Here is a 20,893-nt window from a genome sequence, read left to right on the forward strand (position 1 = left end):
TGTTCAATGCCGTTGCTATTATCGTTCATGTGGTAGATAACAAAATCCTGCTATTTATCCTATGAGTGACAGGATGGATTGGAAGAAGTACTGCAACTATGATTCCAAGGACTTGAGACAACTTACTTCACAATCAGAGCATCTATAAAATGAAGATTTATATTTAATCTCTCTCAGCTCTATGATTTTCTAAATCTGATGGTACAAAGCTACAGTTACTGCAAAGAAACATTATATAAATTAGCAAGATTTGCTGAATAAATGTCTGTTAAAAGTGACTAAACAATAAACATTTACTTATTGCATAGTAAAAGTTAACATAATATAAAGGTAAAACAAATATATATTTCAAGATTGTAATATTTAAAATGTTATATAAATCCAAATTATTGTATTTAAAATATTACTTAAATTCAAAACATGTGGTGAAACCAGATGCCTGCCTGCAGAGCTGATGGTACTCTAAGGAAGTTGGTTTCTACACATTTTTGATCATGTACTCTGTTCACAAAAAAATACGCACTATTGTCATTCTCTGTATTAAATACTAGTAAAGTTTGATTTCTTAATTTAGATAAAAATAGAGATATTCTAACAATTTCTTCCCACATTCCAGCTGCTCTAGGGGTCAGATTTGTTGCAGGAAGTTTCCTATTCTATATTCTAGGACTGCACCTGTTGAATCCTCTGTTCTGATCATTCTTGCTGTAATCACATCTTTTTTTTTTTTTTTTTTGGTTGGGGGTAGGAGTTTATTAATTAATTAATTTATTTTTGGCTGTGTTGGGTCTTCGTTTCTGTGCGAGGGTTTTCTCTAGTTGCGGCAAGCGGGGGCCACTCTTCATCGCAGTGCGCGGGCCTCTCACTATCGCGGCCTCTTGTTGCGGAGCACAGGCTCCAGACGCGCAGGCTCAGTAGTTGTGGCTCACGGGCCCAGTTGCTCCGCGGCATGTGCGATCCTCCCAGACCAGAGCTCGAACCCGTGTCCCCTGCATTAGCAGGCAGATTCTCAACCACTGCGCCACCAGGGAAGCCCTGTAATCACATCTTAACATTAAGTTCCCCATTAGCAATTGGTTTCAGTGGTAGGTATCAGAGAAAGTCTATGCTATTAACTGTCTTCTCATTTTTCATCATTTAGGAGTAATCTCAGGACTAAAAACTTCAGGACTTTTAAGAAGTATCTATCTTATTTTAAGAATACCCTAATTTTAAAAAATAAATACTGATTTGTAAAGTACATTATTTCTGCAGGGAAAGGATTATTATACAGGTTGATTTGTAAATTATGTGTGACATTTTATATGAAAGTGGTTTTCTATAATTTTGCTCTCTAAATGGTGACTCAAACCCCTTAAAATACCTTAAATATAATGTAGTCTGGATACAGGGACAAAGTGGAAGGAAATATTGAATGTTTGAATTAGAAAGAATTCCTAAACTTGTTTAATGATGAATTTTAGCTTTGATGGTGATCAGAGGAAAAGTCTTTTCCTGAACAGAAAAATAAGTGATTTTTTAACGTGGACTCAGTGTTATGCTGCTTTGCCACAAGGAAAGGAGGAAGAAGAAAACTGGTTGATCAGGGTATAAAAAAAGGTGACTTAAAGCCTTTCTGGATTAGTATCAACCACACTTAAGAGGTGCATCTATACAGGCTGTCAGGCCCAGAACTGGCACAAATCATCCAAAATGAAAGTAGACTATGGATTCATGCTTCTATTTAGGTCTTTTAATGCAATAGGAAAGCATACTTGAGGAACTAAAGGCACATAATCAATGTCAATTTGATTCCACAAACAATTCTTAAGCATTTTGTGATACAGATATTAATAAGGCATGATCTGTGCCCTCAAGAGTTTCACAATCTAGTGAGATAGACATATCACAAATAATTGTTGTATAAGGAAGGTATGTTTAAGTGATAACCCCACCTCATCTGACTACTCTCCTTAGTCTGGCCACCCTTCCCCTTAGATAAATACTGTTGAAGGAGTTCCTTTTGATTATTCTTTTCAAATGAAAACTCTAAGCTGTCCTTTCACTTATGGCTATATCACATTTTATACTAAAAGGCCAAAGGATAACATTGTTTCAGGGGAAAAGTTCTTCGTATGCAATGCCATGCATGTTAGATTTCTGCCCGGCTTATATCCTATAAAATCGAATAAATGCAAGCCTCCTTCTGGGGCTCAAAGGACTATGTGCTGATGATAGACATAATTATCTGCCAACTATAGCAGGTGCCATAAAAGCAGCTAGACATTCTGGAATGATGCTTTTCCAATGAAATGACAAAAGCCAGACCAAACAAAAGACTGACACGGTCATTCTGGGTTGAAATCTGTTATTCCATCCGGCTGTTCTACTTTTGGCAAATCATCTGAACGTTGAACCTGTGTCATTAAAAAGCCAGTGTGAAAGCAGTCAGCTTTACTCCACAGGAACAGCTAATAACACCAGCTGTGGAGCATTTTACCAAAACCCACTGGGGCCGAAGTAAGTGTAGTTAAGTGGGAGAAATTATTGCACATTATCAAGCTGTGATGCATTTTACTAAAATCTACTAAGGCCAAGAGAAGTGCAGTGTAATACAAGAAATCACTGCAAATTAATAGAGAGTGTGGTTGTTCCAGAAGACCTTGGTCCCCAGGTAGGCAGGTCACCCCTTCAGCACCCATCACGCATTATTTCGGCCTCTGTATTAGAAAGGTACAGCAGTGAGGGGAAAGCAGGGAAACCGTGGGGAGAAGTGATCTGAGCTCCTTGATGGAGGGACCACCAGTAGAAAAGCTGGCACAGACTCGGGGAGAGGGACTGTGTAAGAGCTTGCCGCATCATCCGCGCGCCTCACCCTTCCGGGTCAGGCATCTCCAAATTCCCAAGACTCTGGGGACCAGAACCCTGGAGAAGGTGGGGGTTTCCCACGGCGGAATCCCCGGGGAAAGGGCGGAGATGGACCCATTGGGAGAGCCAGTGTCCAGTCCTAGGGGTCTGATCGGAGTCGAGAGAGAGTCGGCGAGAAAGGGGCGGGGGCGGCAGGGGGCGGCAGGGGGCAGCGGAGAGGAGGGGCGAGGCGCCGTCGCCCGGCCCCCTCCCCTCCCCTCCCCTCAGGCGCGCACCCCTCCTCTTTCCCTCCCTGGTCGGTCACCCGAGCGCGTCCCGCCGAGGCCGGGCTGCTTCAAGGGGAGGCGCCAACTCATCGCGGCGGCGGGCAGTAACGGCGACCTGGGAGGCGGAGCGGATGTGGCTTGGGCCTGCGTTGTGGTAAGGACATAGGGGATGGCGTAGGAAGTCGGGTGGGGGGGGGGCGCCAGGCTAGAAGCCGGCCGCTCTCAAAACCCCCCCAGCGGCGAGCCGCCTCTCCCCACACCGCCCACACCGCCCCCGCCGCCCGAGCTCCGGGCGAGGTTTCGGTGAGGAGTAGCCCCTGGGGCGACAGCCCCACCCGAGCCGCGAGCCCAGGCGTCTCCGCGCGTGCGCAGGTCTTCTGGAGAGGGCTGGGAAGGGGGGCTCTGGGGCGACACCCTCGCCCAGGCCTAGGGCCGAGGTGTTGCCGCGCGTGCGCAAAGTCGCTGGCTGGGGCTGGGCGCGCGGCTCCCGGATTGTACCCCGACCCAGGCCGCGGGCCGAGGCGGCGCTGCGCATGCGTGATTGGCTGGCGGAAGTGGCGCGTCGGGGCGAGGGTTGCCTCTGCCGGCGCACCAAGGCTGTTTCCTTCATGGAGGCTTCTCCTTCGGCCAGCGCGGGGGAGGCACCCGCCTCGGAGTTCCTTTCGCACTCTCCGACCCCGTTAGGCTGCTGATTTCGTTCATGTCGCCTAGACCCTCGGCTCCCGTCCTGTGTATCTTATCTCTATTCACCCAGCTTCCGGCCCCGAACCGGCTCGCTAAACTCATTATTATGCCTTCGACATTTGGTCCTGATGTCGAGGGATAGCGCAGAAAGTTTGACTAAGCTCGGCGAAGCTGTTTTGGAACTGCTGTGGAGGGATGGGGAGAAATCACCATAAATCTTTATTTTAAGCCGGAAGATACTGCCCTGCTTAGCCCCGGAAATAGGGATTTTCAGACGCTGAAAACTTTCCAAGTGCCCTGCCCTGGCTGAGAAGGAACTTCCTGCCGGAGTTGGAAGGCTAGTTCAGAGTGAACTTTTTGCTTTTGTTCTTTGGGAAATTACATACTAAGTCGAAACAGTTGGAGCCCAGGACTGTAACAAAATGCATGTCGTAGAGCTGCCTGCTGCCGCGCTTGGCGACTAAATTGGAACGACGCTCTTTCCCCCAGACTGGCAATTGACAGTCCCTGTTTAATGTTTATTGAGCCTCCTGGCTTTGCACCCTTCTCGTACTACGTTCCTGCTTGGCTTTACACCTTCCTGGGCAGTGGTACTTAGTTAAGTCAGTTTCGTGACTCCTGGGGATGTTCTTGGAATGATTTTTAACGTCATTACTCTGTGCTTTGTAATCTTATATGATGTGATGATACGGACATTTGGAGGCTAGAATAGAAGAAGCCCTTAACTGTCAGAGAATCTGAGTACTCAAAGGCGAAATGTAATCTCTCTTTCCCAGGGCACTAGGCAATATACACGTTATTAAGTAGTAGGTAAAGGCAAGTGGAATGCTATATTCTTGCACACCCCACTCCTTCCACGCAGGCCTTAACTGCTGTTACTGGGTTTACCAAGCCGGCCTCCACCCTTAGGCCTGTGCATTTGCTATTTTCTCCATGCTCAAAGCTCACTTTCCCCCTCCACCCAAGTCTGCATGGCACCCAACTTCATTCAAATCTCAAATTAATTGCCATCACTTCAGAGGTGACTGCCTCGTCTAAAATAGCCACTTCTCTCTCCATCTCCTTATCCTGCTCTATTTGGCTTTGTAGCATTTATCACTATCTGATACCATGGGTTTGTATGTGTATGTGCTCTCTCCCCCATAATGGCAGCTCAGTAGATATTTGTTAACTGTATAAATGAAATTGGTATTTGGCTCCAGAAGTACTTTATACTGAAGTCGCAATGTGCATTCATTCATTCAAAAAACATTTACTGAGTGACCACTTTGTATCAGGTTGTGTCTAAGTGTTTAGAGTATGTCAGTGAACAAAATAGACAAAGATCTCTTCCTTCTGGAGCTTACATTCTAGCAAAGAATGATTAACAGTAAACATTATTTATTGGGTTAGAAAATGATAAGTGCCATAAAAAAATGAAAAAAGGAGAGCAGAGGAAGGGGACTGAGTACAGGTGTGCGTTGCAATTTTAAACAGCATGGTTATGGTGGGTCTGAAGGATAAACTGAAGGTGATGTTCATGATGGAGAACTGGTTTTTAGAATTCACTATCTTTCTAGGAGAACTTTGTTTGTTTTACCATTCTCTGCTATGTGTTTCATGGGACCGCACAGCATGTCCATTGTGACAAATGTAACTGTCCTTTATAGTATATAGGTGAAAAAATATTTTTTCCAAAAAGAGTTCACATTATTCAGGATTTTAGTTTAATGCAGCAAATCAAATGAAGAGACTGGGCTCTTGAATGGAAAAGACTAGCCAAACGAATACTACAGATGGGTTGAAAAAAAACATGTATATTTTCTTCACGTTTTACTGCACTTTGCAGTTGCTTCTTAATGTCCCTCTGACTGTGGATGACTAGGTGAAGTTGTTTTCTAAGAGTGGTTGTTGATTTTCTTTATTTGGAACTGTGTTGAAGATTCACCTGGTATGATGTCATGCTTTAAGTTACTAAATTATTGCTCTTTGAGATTTCTGAATGAACCAGACAAGCCTAGCCAAATTGCACTCCGTAATTAAAGGATGCTTAGTGAAAGAGGCTGATAGGAACAATTTTAGAAAGTGAAGTGTTTTTCCCTTTGGGTCCTTTACTTAAGTGGATTACAAACACTGTGTTTAAATATCAAAAGCTATTAATCTAAAACTATAAATGTAGAGTACCCATGAGATTTGCTTATGACTTTAGGAGTTTGTCATATTTAATTTTGGTTTTATCACGTGGTTAAAGTGAAATTAAAATTCCCCTAAGATACTGTTACTTTTGAGGTTTACTGGAGTTGACTTACTATAAATCAAAATTGACCAGGAAAGAGATATGAGAATCTCTTTGGAAGAGAATGGAATTATGGAATGGAATGATCAGGGTTGCAGGGTGGCATCAGGGACTCCTGTTCAAGGCTGAAAATGGAAGGCTAAATGAGGGTACTTACTTAAAAGGAGCAAATACCTTGCCTCCCTGAAAGGGATATTCATAGTGTCCTTCAATGGAAGGCTGATATGATCCTTCTCGCTTTCATTATCTAGAAGGAACATGTGTCTTAATTCACACAGTGATCTCATCTTAACGTGAAAGTCTCCAGGGAATTTAAGGTGTAATAGTTTCTTTCAGCATGACTGTGACACTGGGGTGTGTCTTCTGTGTGTCTTCAGCCTTGCTAATCTAACCTGAGATCATATCTACTGGGTTGGCCAAAAAGTTCATTTGGGTGTTCCCGTAACATCCTATGGAAAAACCTGAATGAACTTTTTGGCCAACCCAATAGTACCTCTGTCTCCCCATGCAAGACATTGACAAGTACCAGTATGTGAGTGAATCATGAATTGTGACCCCATTATAACATGTTCTGTATTACGCTGAATGTATTTGACTGAACAGTTTGAATCATAAATGGAAATGAGCCAAGACTAAGAGGGGCTACCATGTTGAATGAATATTTACATTGTGGGGCAGAGATGGTTAACAGTTAGTATTCTGTTTAATAGGCATGTTAAGGGCTTTAAAAAAATTGTATTAGATATATAAGGATCTAAAATTCAAATGGATTTACAAATGTCTCAAGTATCAGTTCATTTTAGCTAGTATAACAATCTAAAAATATTTGTATAGTTTATGTTGATTATTTTTCATATTTGAAAGTGACACTTCTTGCTGTGCTTGGCCGAAAAGACCAACTTCAATGAGCTCAGTAATATTTTCAAACTAAATGCAACTTTGGTTTGGATTGAAGGTCTACTTCATCACTCTTGGCGAAGTTTGGAAACCTTTGTACAGTGAAATCATTAAAATAACAACTATGTTTCTGTGTTTCATAAGTCAGTTTGCTGTTTATCATACACATATGGCAGTACCATTCCCACTGAGGTTGTGCTTTAGTTTTAGTTGGGCTTTTAGTTTTTTAGTTTTGTCCATCCTGTTTATAACTGTCCCACTTTAGTTAGCAGCTGTGTAGGGTATCTTACTGTTATTTGTCATTGACTTATGGCAGCTCATTCAAATGGAGGTAAATTATGCCTGTCATCCTTTTTTGCAAGCGATAATTGGGATCATGTTTAATTATTTTATATTACATTTATACATATTTATATTATTTCTGGCTTTCTGATGACATACCATTTAATGACTCAGCTAAGCATATAGGTGGGAACCATCATTATCCCACTGACATGTACTTGGTCTGGAGCTCATTAACACACTGATACTGTAAACTGTATGCTGGTGTCCTAAAAGACATTGGTTTTCCTTCATGCCTTGTTTCTTTGATTATAAAAGCATCATCAACTGTGTTGCCCAGATGGGAGAATTTGTTGAAAGCATTGAGTTCTGTATTGCAAGAAAACTTTTCTATACATTATGTGTCTCAAGCATAGCTTTAGATTTGACCTCATACTGTTAAGTTGAATTTTAAAACATACATGACACTGGACTTTCTCTGCAAAAATTCTTCTTTTTTTTTTTCTTTTTTTTTCCTTCTGGGATCACTTCTAGAAAACAGATACCAGCATTTAGAAGCTTCTAGTTAATTGCAAGATAACAATTTCCATGGAAAATGCCTTCTCTCAAATACAGTGTATCTAGTTTATTAGCTCTTAAGGCCCCTGCATACTACTGGGTTGGGGTAATATTGACACAGGCAGCTACCCACTGGATATCCTTTTGCTCCAAGTTACTTCTTTTTTTTTTTTTTTTTTTTAACGTATTTGCTTTCAATTTAGTGCCCACTGCAGGCACTAAGTCAATATTTGTTGAATGAATTAGGCAAATGAATGTCCTATAATCAGTTTAACTCATTTAGGTCAGAAGTATTATCAAGTAATATGATACATTGTCATATTAGCAGACACACTGATTAATACTGATTACTTTACCATTAATAACATGTAGAGACTGCTTATTGTATGCTTTGTACAGGGAAATGAATTATTTGTTCTTCAAGAGGATTAGGGATGGGTATGTTTATCTTGTTCAATTACTGAAAGACTGTCGTCTTGTCCACTGATCTTCAACTGTGTAGTTATTAAGAGTATAGGGAAAACTCTCAAAATACAATATGTACGAAAAGGAATTATCTGTCCCAAGCAGGGATAATATGGAAATAAATTACTGAACTCTGCAAGTTTAGAAAAACAGTCAAAATAGGAAATGTCATGCAAAAGATTGCCTTAGTTGATATATATTTGGTTTTGAAAATTACTCTTGTGGGAAGTCCCTGGCGGTCCAGTGGTTGGGACTCTGTGCTTCCACTGCAGGGGGCATGGGTTCAGTCTCTGGTCAGGGAGCTAAGATCCTGCATGCTGCATGGCATGGCCAAAAAAAAAAAAAAAAGAAAAGAAAAAAAGTTACTCATGTAAAAACTTGGAACATTGGCTCTTGAGTGTCCAGTTTGGAGCTTCTGAAGGCAGAGGTCAGTGCCAGGAGCTTCTGACTGAAGAAGGTACCTATTCTCCCATTTCTTTTTATATTGTAAGGCAAATATCAGTACAGTAAGATTCTATAATAACATAGTTCTTTTTATTACATTTAAACAAAATGAGGAAATGCATAAGAAACTACTTTTCAAAACACAAGGCACTTTTTAATGTGAGTAATTAAGTATATATATGAACCAAGTTATGTATCCCAAAACACATGTAAGGAAAAAAAAACAATAAAGTAACATACAGTACGTATCATATGGGATGTTCTTATGCCATGACACTGTCACTATGAAGAAGAGCTTCCCAATACAGATGCCAGCCTTTGCCCTGGGTCTCCCTCCTGTGCAGAAAAGGGGGAAATTTGTAAGCAGATTAAGACAAGAAGTAAGAAACACATTCTGATACACTTTTTTCTGTTTCGTATTTTTCTTCCATGGCATTTAAGATACTGTACTTTTCCTATGTTAATGAGTTATTGTCTTCCTATGGTGTTGGTACAATTTTATTTTACTGACGGTGAAAGAAATTGTGGTTTATGAGTTGTCATTATCAAGCCTCTATTGAATTCCTACGTTCGCAGTAAAGGCAGTATTAGAATGGTGGTATTCTAATAGATTCTATAGTTTTGTTTTCCTTAATATTGGGCAACCTTATCCTCCCATACTCAGATGATTAACTTAAGCTTAAAATCTTGAAAACTGTCTTGTTAATTTGAAAAGCCATATCACACCAATTCATTGATAGAATTACATTGGCAAATTTTGCCTTTGACATTATCTCCATCAAAACTTTCTTATGAAACATTACTATCAAAGTCCAGCCATGTGTTTGTCAGTATCCATTACACATTAAAATAGTATTGTTGGGCCTCCCTGGTGGCGCAGTGGTTAAGAGTCCGCCTGCCGATGCAGGGGATACGGGTTCGTGCCCCGGTCTGGGAGGATCCCATATGCCGCGGAGCGGCTGGGCCCGTGAGCCATGGCCGCTGGGCCTGCGCATCCAGAGCCTGTGCTCCGCAACGGGAGAGGCCACAACAGTGAGAGGCCCACATACCGCAAAAAGAAAAAAAAAAAAAAAATAGTATTGTTTTCTGCATGTTTTAAAACTTTATCAAATAGTGTATCATATGCATCATTCTGTGACTTAGTGATTTTTGATCAGAATTGTTTTGGAGACTTATCTGTGTTGATTCTAGATAATTTATTTTAATTGCTGTGTGGTATACACATTCCATAGTTTATAAATTCTGTTGATGGAGTCTGTTGATCAATTCTATCCACTATTTCTAGTTTTTTGCTGTTGCACACAATTTTGTATATGCACTAGAGCTCATCTAGGCCAGTGTTTTCTAAACTACAAGACATGACTTATTAATGATATTGAAATTATCTTAGTGGGCTGAAACCAACATTGAAAAAATGAAATAGAAAAGGACAAGATAGGGTAGGATAGAATAGAATAATGTAAAATAGAAAAAAATAGGAAAGAGGATATCCCTTAGCATCTCATATAGGAAGGGTAAGAATTATTTTGTGAAACTCTTGTTTCAGGTACATGTATGTATCAAAAAAGATTGAAAGACACTGCTCTGGCCTAAATATTGTTGAGTTGCTCTAAAAGTGATTGTACCAGTTTACATTCCTTCTAGCTATATGAGTGTGCCTTCTGATCTTCATCCTCACAAACACTGTGTATTATCCCCTTTAATTTTGCCGATCTGATTGGTGAGATCTATCTGATTGTGATTACATTTCCATGATAAATTCCATGGATATGTTTGTTAATTTCTTCTTCTGTGAATTGCTTGTATCCTTTCTCCATTTCTAAATTGGATTGCCTTTTTTGTTCTAATTTTTAGGTGTTCTTTATATATTATGGATACTAATTAGGTATCAGTTATATATGTTGAAAATATCTTCTCCCATTCTGTGGCATTTGTTCATTTTGTCTTTTATTATGCCAAAGTTTTAATCTTTAATGTAAAATTTACCAGTCTTTCCTTTGTGGTTTATGCTTGTGTGTCTCATTTAAGAAATGTTTCCCTGCCCTGAGGTCATAAAGATGTTTTCTATACTTTCTTCCAAAAATTTGAAAATTTTGCGTTTTTCCCTTTCCAAATGGTTTCCCTTGCATTTTTTATGTTGAAATACTATAGATTAGACGTTAAGTGTTTTTTTGTAAGTTTCAGCGTCCAAGTTGTTGAATCCCTTTCCCCAAACTTATATAATATCTGAAAGTTATATTTTATAATATTAATTCTTTTTATAATTGAGCACCTCTGCTGCTGACTTTCTAACAGTAAATAGAGCTGATACAATTTTTAACTGTATTTTTCTCAGATAAATACTGGCTTGTTAAAGTTTCAAGATGGTATATTCTTGTTCTTTTCTTTTATTCTCTAATAGAATTTATTTATGTATTTCCATTTCAGTCACATTTACCTTACCCTAGACGACAACTTCACAAGGATCTAGAAGGAACAGGGTTAAAGATGACTGAATACTGGGCTCCAGAAATTTAGAAACAATCAGGTACAAACATTTTTGGTGGGAATGTTCCCAACCAGTCAGTACAAAATAAAACCATCTGGAATGTACACAGGAAAACTTAAAATATCCCTTCATTACAGGGGAGGGTCCAAGAGCAAGCACTTTGGAATTAGTCCTGGCTCTGACCCTGACTGACTGGTGACTGTTAGTCAAAGTATTGAAATATGTCCATTAAACAGAGGCAATGATTATACCTGTTTCTTTCTGCTATTGTAAAGATTAAATGAGATAATATAAGGCACTTAGTGCTTGGCACAGGGTAACTGTTTATTTTAACTGTTATTATTGTTGCTGTTATTTAGAATTCATGTTTATCACATCATGGATGTGGTATTCTATATGCGTATTATGGATTTTTAAGACGTATATGTTGATATATTACTATAACATTGCTATAATAATAGCCTGGTGATACCACATATAACAGGAGGAGATAACTATAATCCTCACATATATTCCGCAAACTATATTCCTCAAGTAGTACAAATTGGGAAAGCTAGTTTTCTCTATTTTATTTGTATCACATTGGAATAATGTTGAAAAAAAGCCAACCAGGGAATTCCCTGGCAGTCCAGTGGTTAGAACGCCGTGATTTCACTGCCGAGTTTGCAGGTTCAATCCCTGGTCGGGGAACTAGGATCCCCGCAAGCCAGCCGCACAGCACAGCCAAAAAGGGAAAAAAAAAATAAAGCCAACCATTTTCCACAACGCTACAGATTTTGACATCATTTTTTTCACAGTACTGTATAATAGTAATTAATCATGAAGCATTTTAAAATCTTCAAGGACTTTCTGACTGACAAAAATGAAATGATGTTAATATTATATTTAGTGTTAATTGAATTTTACTGAATGTTATTTCTTTGAATATGGTAATTTTCATATGCCATACATGTAATTATGTCTTAACCTGATTAGTCAAATAAACGGAATGACCTGCTTTTCACCATTCTAATTTTTAAAGAATTACTCTACTTAAAACTGATCAAAGACACTGAAAAGAGCTATTTATTTTTCTCCTTAAAAACCCAAGATATGCAGGTGTTAAAAAATTTCTATTAGCTGATATAGAGTGCTTTCCAGGATATACTGTTAGGTAAAAAAAAAAAAAGCTTGCAAAAGGGTATGTAAAGTATGCTATATTTTGTACAAGAAAGAACTGGGGAATAAAAATACATACATATGTCTGCTTATTTTTGCAAAAAGAAACAGAAGAAGAAACCAGAAACCAGTGAAATTGGTTACCTACAATGGTAGAGGGATGGGGTGGGGAAACGAAACAAAACAAACCCCAGGATTTCAGTGATCTCAGCATATTAGCAAGATTTCCCTTCTGCTAGGGACACAAAGGGGTCCTAAAGTCCAGCGTGGGGCAGTCACTTCTCTAATTAGATCCCTTTTCCTTCTCTTGTTTGTTTCCTTTTTTCCCTTTGAATTCCCTTCCTCCACTCTTCTACTTTCTCTTCTCTTCCTCTTTCTTCGCTTCCCTCTCTTATCTTTTTATTTTTTATTCCAGTAAACTTGGGGCAGGTATGGAAAAGGTATTTCCAGTTAAGATGAGGCAAAAAAGAGAAGAATCCCCAATGTAGGCTGTCTGCAATCTACAAAAAGCTGTATTCAGAAGATGCTTTCAACGAATATCTTGTGTTCTACTCTGAGCCATGTGTTGTGTTAGTTATAGCAATGAATGAGTCATGGTCCTCTCTCTTAAAGGGCTTGAAAATTAATGGAGAAGACAGATGATATAGGAATAGCTGCCGCATGAAATTATTTTTCCATGTTGGCAACCAGATCAAGTTTTAGAAATTTATAAGTGAGAAAAGTCTAAGTGATCCTTTTCACAACAACCACATCTTTTCCAAACATTAGAAATAATGATTTGTATTAATTGCCATAGTTTGAGTAATAATTCTGAATATATTATTTATTATTCCTTATTATTCCTATTATTCCTTATTATTCCTTATTATTCCTACTCTTCACAGTGATTTGAAACTGTCCAATCCCAGGGGAAATTTGACCAAGGTCTAAAATTTATTTTTTCTTATCTATAGGAAGTCAACTCTGAAATGAAAATTTTCTCCTCATTCCCTAATAGATTTAAGAATATAGGTTTATCCTGGGATTATTTTTCCACACCTCAGCAGGAGGATTCTCATAGGAGAACAACAGTTAAAACATCTTTTGGGTTTTACAGCTGTTAACTCCCATGCCCCAAACTTAATTCCCTTATTTTCCCTTCACCATATTTGAGCTTAGCTTATTTTCTCTGTTAATTAGAAGTAAAGTAATTTTAACCTGCCCAGTTTCACTCGACATATGGGATCTTGATTTTACCACATACTTTTTCCCCAAGGACTGCACAGGACCATGGAAGACCATATGGAAGAAGAACTTTTCCTTCTCTATGGAAAAAGTGGCAAGGTTAGAAAAATCATGCCCTTGGAGCATATATTTTCTGTCACATAAAACATACTTCATCAAACCTCTATTGGTCATCCAATAGGAAGATCAATGAGATAGTGTCTGTCTTTGAGGGGCTCTCAGTATAGTGACTGAGATGCTGGCCGATCACTGTTATGGGTGTAGAGAATGCCAGAGGGACCAGCAGGGGACTCTGGGGATTGTGTGAGGAGTAGAGAAAGGGTCCCCAGAGGCGGTGACGTTTGAGCTGAATGAGGAGCCACACCACCCCTACTTTCACAGAAAATGCTGTCCTGCAAAAGGGTCTGAGTTGAACAATGTTTGCTTCACTGCCAGAGATTTAAAAAAAATGACAAAATACTTAATCTTAGATGACACGTTCTTAATTCATCGCAGATATTCTTTATTTCATTTCCATCACATACAGTCAGCCAGCTTAAGTCCGGTCAGTGTCCAATTGATGTTAAAAGTTTCACATCTTTCACATGTACATCGATCTCTATCTTGTGTTGATTTTATTAAATTTACGAAATATCTGCTCTTCACTCTTGACAGCTTAATATTAACTGCCACCATTAACTTTCATTTTTCTGTTTTCCACTTTTTAAAAAATAAAATATGGTCAAAATTCAGTAAAAGATGTAAATCATCTTCACAGCCAGCGTAGTGTACAAAAACAGCACACCTTCTGAACCTGAACCATAGTATTGCTGTGTGCTGACTTGAAGTGCTCATTTGTGAGCTCCTGTAGGAAAGTAGCTTACAAAAGCAATGTATAGAACCTGAAAGTCTTATAGAATGTTCATAGAAAATTTCATTAATTTTTTCTGGGAACAGATTTTGTAAAATAAAAGACTCATGGAATTAGCAAAGAAATTACTTTATTACATGGTGTTATGCTGCCAGGAAATTCTCAAAACGTGAGGTGTTGGCTGTTGTTCTTTAAGAATTTTTTTTTTTTTTTTTGCTAGGCATGCCCAACATGTAATTTTAATTCTGTTTTTATATGCGGTATTTTAAATTGAATTGTGACAACTTAATAGTTGTCCATAGTTAAATGAAGTATCATAATCCACTTGGTTCTTCATATGGATGGAGAAGCAGAGTTAATACAGGGAGCACACACTCAACGCAATGATAAAATGCATTTTGGTCTCTAACTTTATGGAGATGTATGTCCTTAATTATGTTTTCCTTGAGCTAATATTAAAAAAAATTACTGCTTTGCATTTCCCAAACAGATGCCAGTGAAAGATGAGAGAGGTGGCTTGGATGTGAGCAAAGTAGTGAAGGTAAGCTGGCCTGGGGTTAATTCTCACCTATGCTGGTGACAAGTGCAGGAAGGGGGCTCCAAACTAGGATGCAGATTCCAGGGACACGATCTTGATGACATGTATTGCCGAGCTCTCGCTCCCTGGTAGTGCTTTTTTCCCCTACAGTTTTTTTATTGCCCACTCCTGGCTTCTGCTCAGCCAGTCCCTTACTTAATAGTTGGGCCCAGAGGTAGTTGGGTGCCTTCTGCAGAGATGCCTGCTATCATGCAGGCTGGCTGTGGTGTGATTGAGGCTCCTAAAGTGTGTGCATCCTTATATTATGTACACGCTTACTATATACAATGTATATATATACAGAGTATACATATATGCTATATACGTACATATGTATACAGTATGTACAATGTGTATAACTATATATGCTCAAGATTATGCCAGACAGAAGAATGTATTTTTCTTCTGTGAGAGAAGATACTCAATTCCTGGAGACTGATATTAAATATTTACTTCAAAAAAGTATAAACATGTGCATTTCATAAATGAAGTCATTGGTTCCCTATGAAGAAGTTTCCCCACAGACTTAGAAACATGAATTTTTGATGACTAACCTCCAGTAGCCAGCCTTCTGGCAGAGGTTTAAAAAGCAATGTATTCACACCTGTTGTATTTAGGTTATATTGTAATTATTTGTTTTCTATTAAATTGTGAGCTCCATGAAGGAAGACAACCCACGGTGGGCATAACTGCCCTGTTCATTAAGGACTTCATGAGCACAACAGCCAAAGCCCTACAAATGCAAGCAAACACTAGGCCTGCCAGGAGTTATCACTTTTTATGTGAACTTTTTACTTAGCAACAGCTGATTTGTGGAAAGAAATCTGGCTTACCCACTGAGAAGCTGGTGATCTTGGAGTATTTCTCAGTCTCTCTGGCCCTCAGGTTCCTCATATGTAAAATGGGGATAGCAATATGTATGTCCTACACTTGTGAAGATTAGAAATACTATGTAAGGATTCTTTTAACTAGCACGTTAGCACGTCTACATGAAATATTTGATGCCACATCCCAAACATTGTTCTTTCTGAAAATTATAGACTTAAATAGGAAAAAAATATTAAAATGAACACCTCCCAGAAAATAAGATTCCTTCATAATATAAGGAGGTGGGTAATTTAAAATAGAAGTTTAGGCTAAAAGGTAACAGAACAAGATTCTGTCATTAGCCCCACAGTGGCCTTAGGTGCTGCCCAAAAGGTAATAGAAGACATCATTCTCCAGGCAGGGTCTTACAGTTTGGTGGTGTCATGGGGGCAAGTAGCCAGACTTGGCATTAGGGGAGCTTCCCCTGGTTCAGGTTATGCCACTCATTGAGGGTGATGCTCTTAGCAGTGACAAACTGCTTCCCCTCTGCGTTAGTTTCTTAGTATTAGTTTCTGCCCTGATGAAGTACCACAAACCAGGTGGTTTAAAACAACAGAAGTCTACTCTGTGACAGTTGTGGAGGCCAGAAGTCTGAAATCAAGGTGTCAGCAGCGCTCTCTGAAGGCTTGAGGGAAGAAGCCTGCAGCTTCTGGGGGTTCCCGGCATCCTTGGTGTTCCGGGACATACAGCTGCATCACTCCAGTCTCTGCCTCCATCTTCACTGTGTGTCTTCACATAGTTAACTCTACATGTCAGCTTGAGTGGGCCCCCGGTGCCCGGGTTAAACATCGTCTCTGGGTGTGTCTGTGAGGGTGCTTCCAGATGAGAATAGCACTGGAACTGGTGGACTCAGTAAACGGGTGGCTCTTCCTGCTGTGGGTGGGCATCATCCAATCTGTTGAGAACCTGGATGGAACAAAAGGCAGAGGAAGGAAGAATTCATCCCTTTTTTCCTGCTTCGCTGATCTACCTGGGACATCTCACTTCATCCTCTGCCCTCAGACTGGGATTTACATCATTGTCTCCTCTGGTTCTCAGGCCTTTGGACTCAGACTGAATTATTCCACCAGCTTTCCTGGGTCTCCAGTTTACAAATGCAAACATAGGACTTCTGAGCCTCCATAATCTTCTTTTTTTTTGTTTTTTGTTTTTTTTTGCGGTACGCGGGCCTCTCACTGTTGTGGCCTCTCCTGTTGCGGAGCACAGGCTCCAGACGCGCAGGCTCAGCGGGCATGGCTCACGGGCCCAGCCGCTCCGTGGCATGGAGGATCCTCCTGAACCGGGGCACGAACCTGTGTCCCCTGCATCGGCAGGCGGATTCTCAACCACTGCGCCACCAGGGAAGCCCCTAGAGCCTCCATAATCTTGTGAGCCAAGTCCTATAAATGAATGAATGAATGAATGGATAAATAAATTTTTCCCCGACTCCTAAGGTGGAAAGCACAAATATCCTTTCTAAAATAAGTAGCTAGTCTGATCTGCTCTCTACTAGACATATATCTGGTAAGACTGATTTAATATCTGATGGGAAAGATAGGGCTTAGAAAATCCTTTGCTCCTTTAAATTAAGCTAGAGTTTGGTGATTATTGAGGGAAACGGCTAGACATGGCATTTGATAGGCATGTTGGCTATTTAGGCATCTTATTTATAATCTTAAAAAATTTTGGAAGTTGAAAAGTATGTAAGTAAAAATGTTTCCAGTGTAGCAAATAAGTAAAAGCTCTCTTTAAAACAGCTTTATCTGTTTTAAACACCAAGGACTTCCCTGGTGGTGCAGTGGTTAAGAATCTGCCTGCCAATGCAGGGGACACAGGTTCGATCCTTGGTCCGGGAAGATCCCACATGCTGCGGAGCCACTAAGTCCGTGCGCCACAACTACTGAGCCTGCACTGTAGAGCCTGTGAGCCACAACTACGGAGCCTGCGTGCCACAACTACTGAAGCCCACACGCCTAGAGCCCATGTTCCGCAACAAGAGAAGCCAACGCAATAAGAAGCCCGCGCAGCACAACTAAGAGTAGCCCCTGCTCGCTGTGCACAGCAACGAAGACCCAATGCAGCCATAAATAAATAAATAAAAACAGCTTTATCATGTCCACATTGAATGCTCTTATGGGAGTGCAAGTGCTCATGATCTTAATGCATCCTGTTGTGGGTTTGATTGTATCCCCCCCCAAATTCATATGTTGAAATCCTAACCCCGAAAGGTGATGGTATTAGAAGGTGGGGCCTTCGAGAATTGTTTAAGTCCTGAGGGGAGAAACCTCATGAATGGGATTAGTGCTTTATAAAAGGGGCTCCAGAGAGACCCCTAGCCCTTTCCAGCATGAGAGGACACAGTGAGAAGACTCTGGCTCTGAACCAGGAAGGGCACCTTCATCAGAACATGATCATGCTGGCACCTTGAGCTCGGACTTCCCAGCCTCCAGAACTATAAAAAATAAATTTTTGTTGTTTATAATCCACCCAGTCTATGGTGTTTTGGTTTAGCAAGTTGACTGAGGTACCCCATTATTTTTGAAGGTGACCTTTTTTGGAAATGGGGTCACTGCAGATGCAGATTGTTTAGTTAAGATGAGGTCATGAGGGTGACCTAATCCAGCATGACTGGTATCCTTATAAAAAAGGGGAAATTGAGACAGACAGATGCATGTGGGGGAAGATGATGTGAGAGACACAGGGAGAATTGGGCCGTCTGCAAGCCGAGGGGGGAGGCCTGACAGATCTTCCCCTTACAACCCTTAGGCGGAACCAGACCAGCTGATACCTTGACTCTGAACTTCCGGCCTCCAGAACTGTGAGAAGATAAAAGTTCTGTTGTTTAAGCCACTCAATTTGTGGTACTTTGTTACAGCAGTTGTAGCAAACGAATACATGTACTTTCTGGGTGTTTTCGTCCTACCAATCCCCAAACCTGAGTGGGGGGGATGAGGGAACCCACCAGTTGCTCAAACTGAATGGTCAGAACTGACCCATGAACTGAAACCTTCTGGACTTTTTCCTTGGTGTCACCTTTGGCATTGTTCTTTCCCAAGGACTTGTTTTGCTAAGATTTAGGCAGCAGATGAAACAGCAGTCTTCTCCCTTTTTTCCTGCTTTCACAAGCAGCTTAGTTTCCAGAGCTACATTTAAGATATAACCGACACTGAAAGTGCTACATTTAAGACATAACCGACACTGAAAGTGCTTGCCAGACATTCACCTCCCCAAGGTTCAGCCTTGGATGATTCCTGTGTCCTTAAGGAAAATGAATAGGTGAGATCTGATTCCATCCAGGACCTCTGGCCCTTGGTTGCAGTGAGAGTGGTCCTGACGCAGTCAAGCTTGTAAAGGCAGTTCCCCAAACAGACAGGATTTGTTCCTCCTCAAACCCATGCTAACTCTTCTGCAGAAATGAAGGGGACAAAGAAAATGTATGTTTTATTATTAGTCAATATATATATATCTTTTATTTACCTATTTTTTTAATTCTTTTTCAGCCAGTACAGGCTACTCTGTCATCTTTGAAGATGTTAGATGTGGGCAAGTGGCCAATTTTCTCCCTTTGTTCTGAGGAAGAACTGCAGTTAGTTCGTCAGGCCTGTGTCTTTGGCAGTGCTGGCAATGAACTTTTATATACTACAGTAAATGATGAGGTAATGTTGAAGAAAAAATTACATTTTCCGTAATGGATTTGCTGAATTGAAGATCTTGGTGGGGGAACTAAGGAGTTAAGGAAGGAATTAAGGTAAAAAAAATGCACGGAGAATAGATTCTTATTTATTAAATAATGAAGCAGTTTCCCTAGGGGAACTGTGCCTGTTTGAATGTACAGGTTTGTCAGAAATAGAACTGCTTGAACTAACTGTGGCTTTTCCCACAGATTTTTGTGCTTGGCACCAACTGCTGTGGCTGTTTGGGATTAGGTGATGTCCAGAGCACCATTGAACCTCGGAGGCTGGATTCTTTAAGTGGCAAAAAAATTGCCTGCCTCAGCTATGGGAGTGGTCCACATGTTGTCCTTGCAACAGCAGGTAACCTAGGAACACAGGGTGGAATTTTAGCCATTGCTTTCTTTGTTGAGAAACAAGACTAGGACCACCCCTTACACTGAGAACATACTTTTTGATTGGCTTTCTGGCTCTGCCCTGGGAACTTGACTGTGCTTTGGACAATATGAAATATCAATATCAATATCAAAGTAAGATAATGTAGCAGATGGAAGCTAGCAGTTATTGGCACTTTGGGTGTAAGAATGACAATGCGATAAGCCCAGTGAACTCCTTTTGTTTATATGTGTAATTATTTTGCATTAGAATGCTGAACTCAGGACGTTTTGAACTTGAGATTCTTGATCTATGAACAGAGCGATGAAAGCTAGATTCCAAGATCCCCTCTAACCGTTAGCGTTCTGTGATCCTGACTTTAAACAGTGACTGATGGCTCTAGTTGGTATTCGTAGTATAAGGAATTAAATATTCTCATGGCTATTTCATGCATTCAGACTGATAAGACAACATAATTAAAACATACCTTAGAGCTTCCCTCAAGCTGGGTATTCATTTTATTAGTGTTCTTTAAATGGAAACTAAATTTTATAAATACTCTCGTATATTTATTTCACATTTTAAAAATAAGTTTTAGGGATTTTTGGTTGCCAGTAGTAGCAGGCTGGATTATTCAGACCATTTCTGCACTAAAAAAAAATACAAACTCTAGATAAAATATTTTTTAAAAATTTCTAAAAGCATCAAAACACTGATAAGGCAGAAAGGAATTATTAGACCAAATATATTTAAGAGAAAGTATGAACTAAGAAGTTAGAGGGGACCTTGAAGCTAATTTTGCCTTAAAGCCATCTGCCTATGCACTTAAACAGTGTTGTGGTCTGATGTACTTATGAGGTGAAGGGGTCACAAGTCAAAGACCTCACATGTTAGGCTGGGACCACAAAGGGCTACACTCTCAGGGCAAGGATGAGTCAGTTCTTTCATCTCTAAGGGACTCAACAGAAGAATTCCTTGGCTCTGAG

The 20,893-nt window shown here is 40.1% G+C and overlaps 1 protein-coding gene across 4 annotated transcripts in view; it reads left to right on the forward strand.

Annotated features, from left to right (window-relative positions):
* The first annotated feature begins 3,104 nt into the window (after positions 1-3,104).
* Positions 3,105-20,893, forward strand: part of RCBTB2 (RCC1 and BTB domain containing protein 2) — a 37,829-nt gene continuing 20,040 nt past the window's right edge. The window contains exons 1-6 of one of the 4 annotated variants that reach the window (XM_060079949.1): positions 3,105-3,267; positions 11,146-11,245; positions 13,620-13,687; positions 14,929-14,979; positions 19,362-19,517; positions 19,745-19,895. In XM_060079949.1, the coding sequence (XP_059935932.1) occupies positions 13,634-13,687; positions 14,929-14,979; positions 19,362-19,517; positions 19,745-19,895 (412 nt within the window). In that variant the 5' untranslated portion in view covers positions 3,105-3,267; positions 11,146-11,245; positions 13,620-13,633. Of the gene's footprint in view, positions 3,268-3,297; positions 3,417-11,145; positions 11,246-13,619; positions 13,688-14,928; positions 14,980-18,627; positions 18,680-19,361; positions 19,518-19,744; positions 19,896-20,893 lie in introns of those variants that run through there. The other 3 variants (XM_060079950.1, XM_060079951.1, XM_060079953.1) reach the window with 3 other exon arrangements.

Source organism: Mesoplodon densirostris, chromosome 17 (assembly GCF_025265405.1).
Source record: "Mesoplodon densirostris isolate mMesDen1 chromosome 17, mMesDen1 primary haplotype, whole genome shotgun sequence".
Classification (NCBI taxonomy): Eukaryota; Metazoa; Chordata; class Mammalia; order Artiodactyla; family Ziphiidae; genus Mesoplodon; species Mesoplodon densirostris.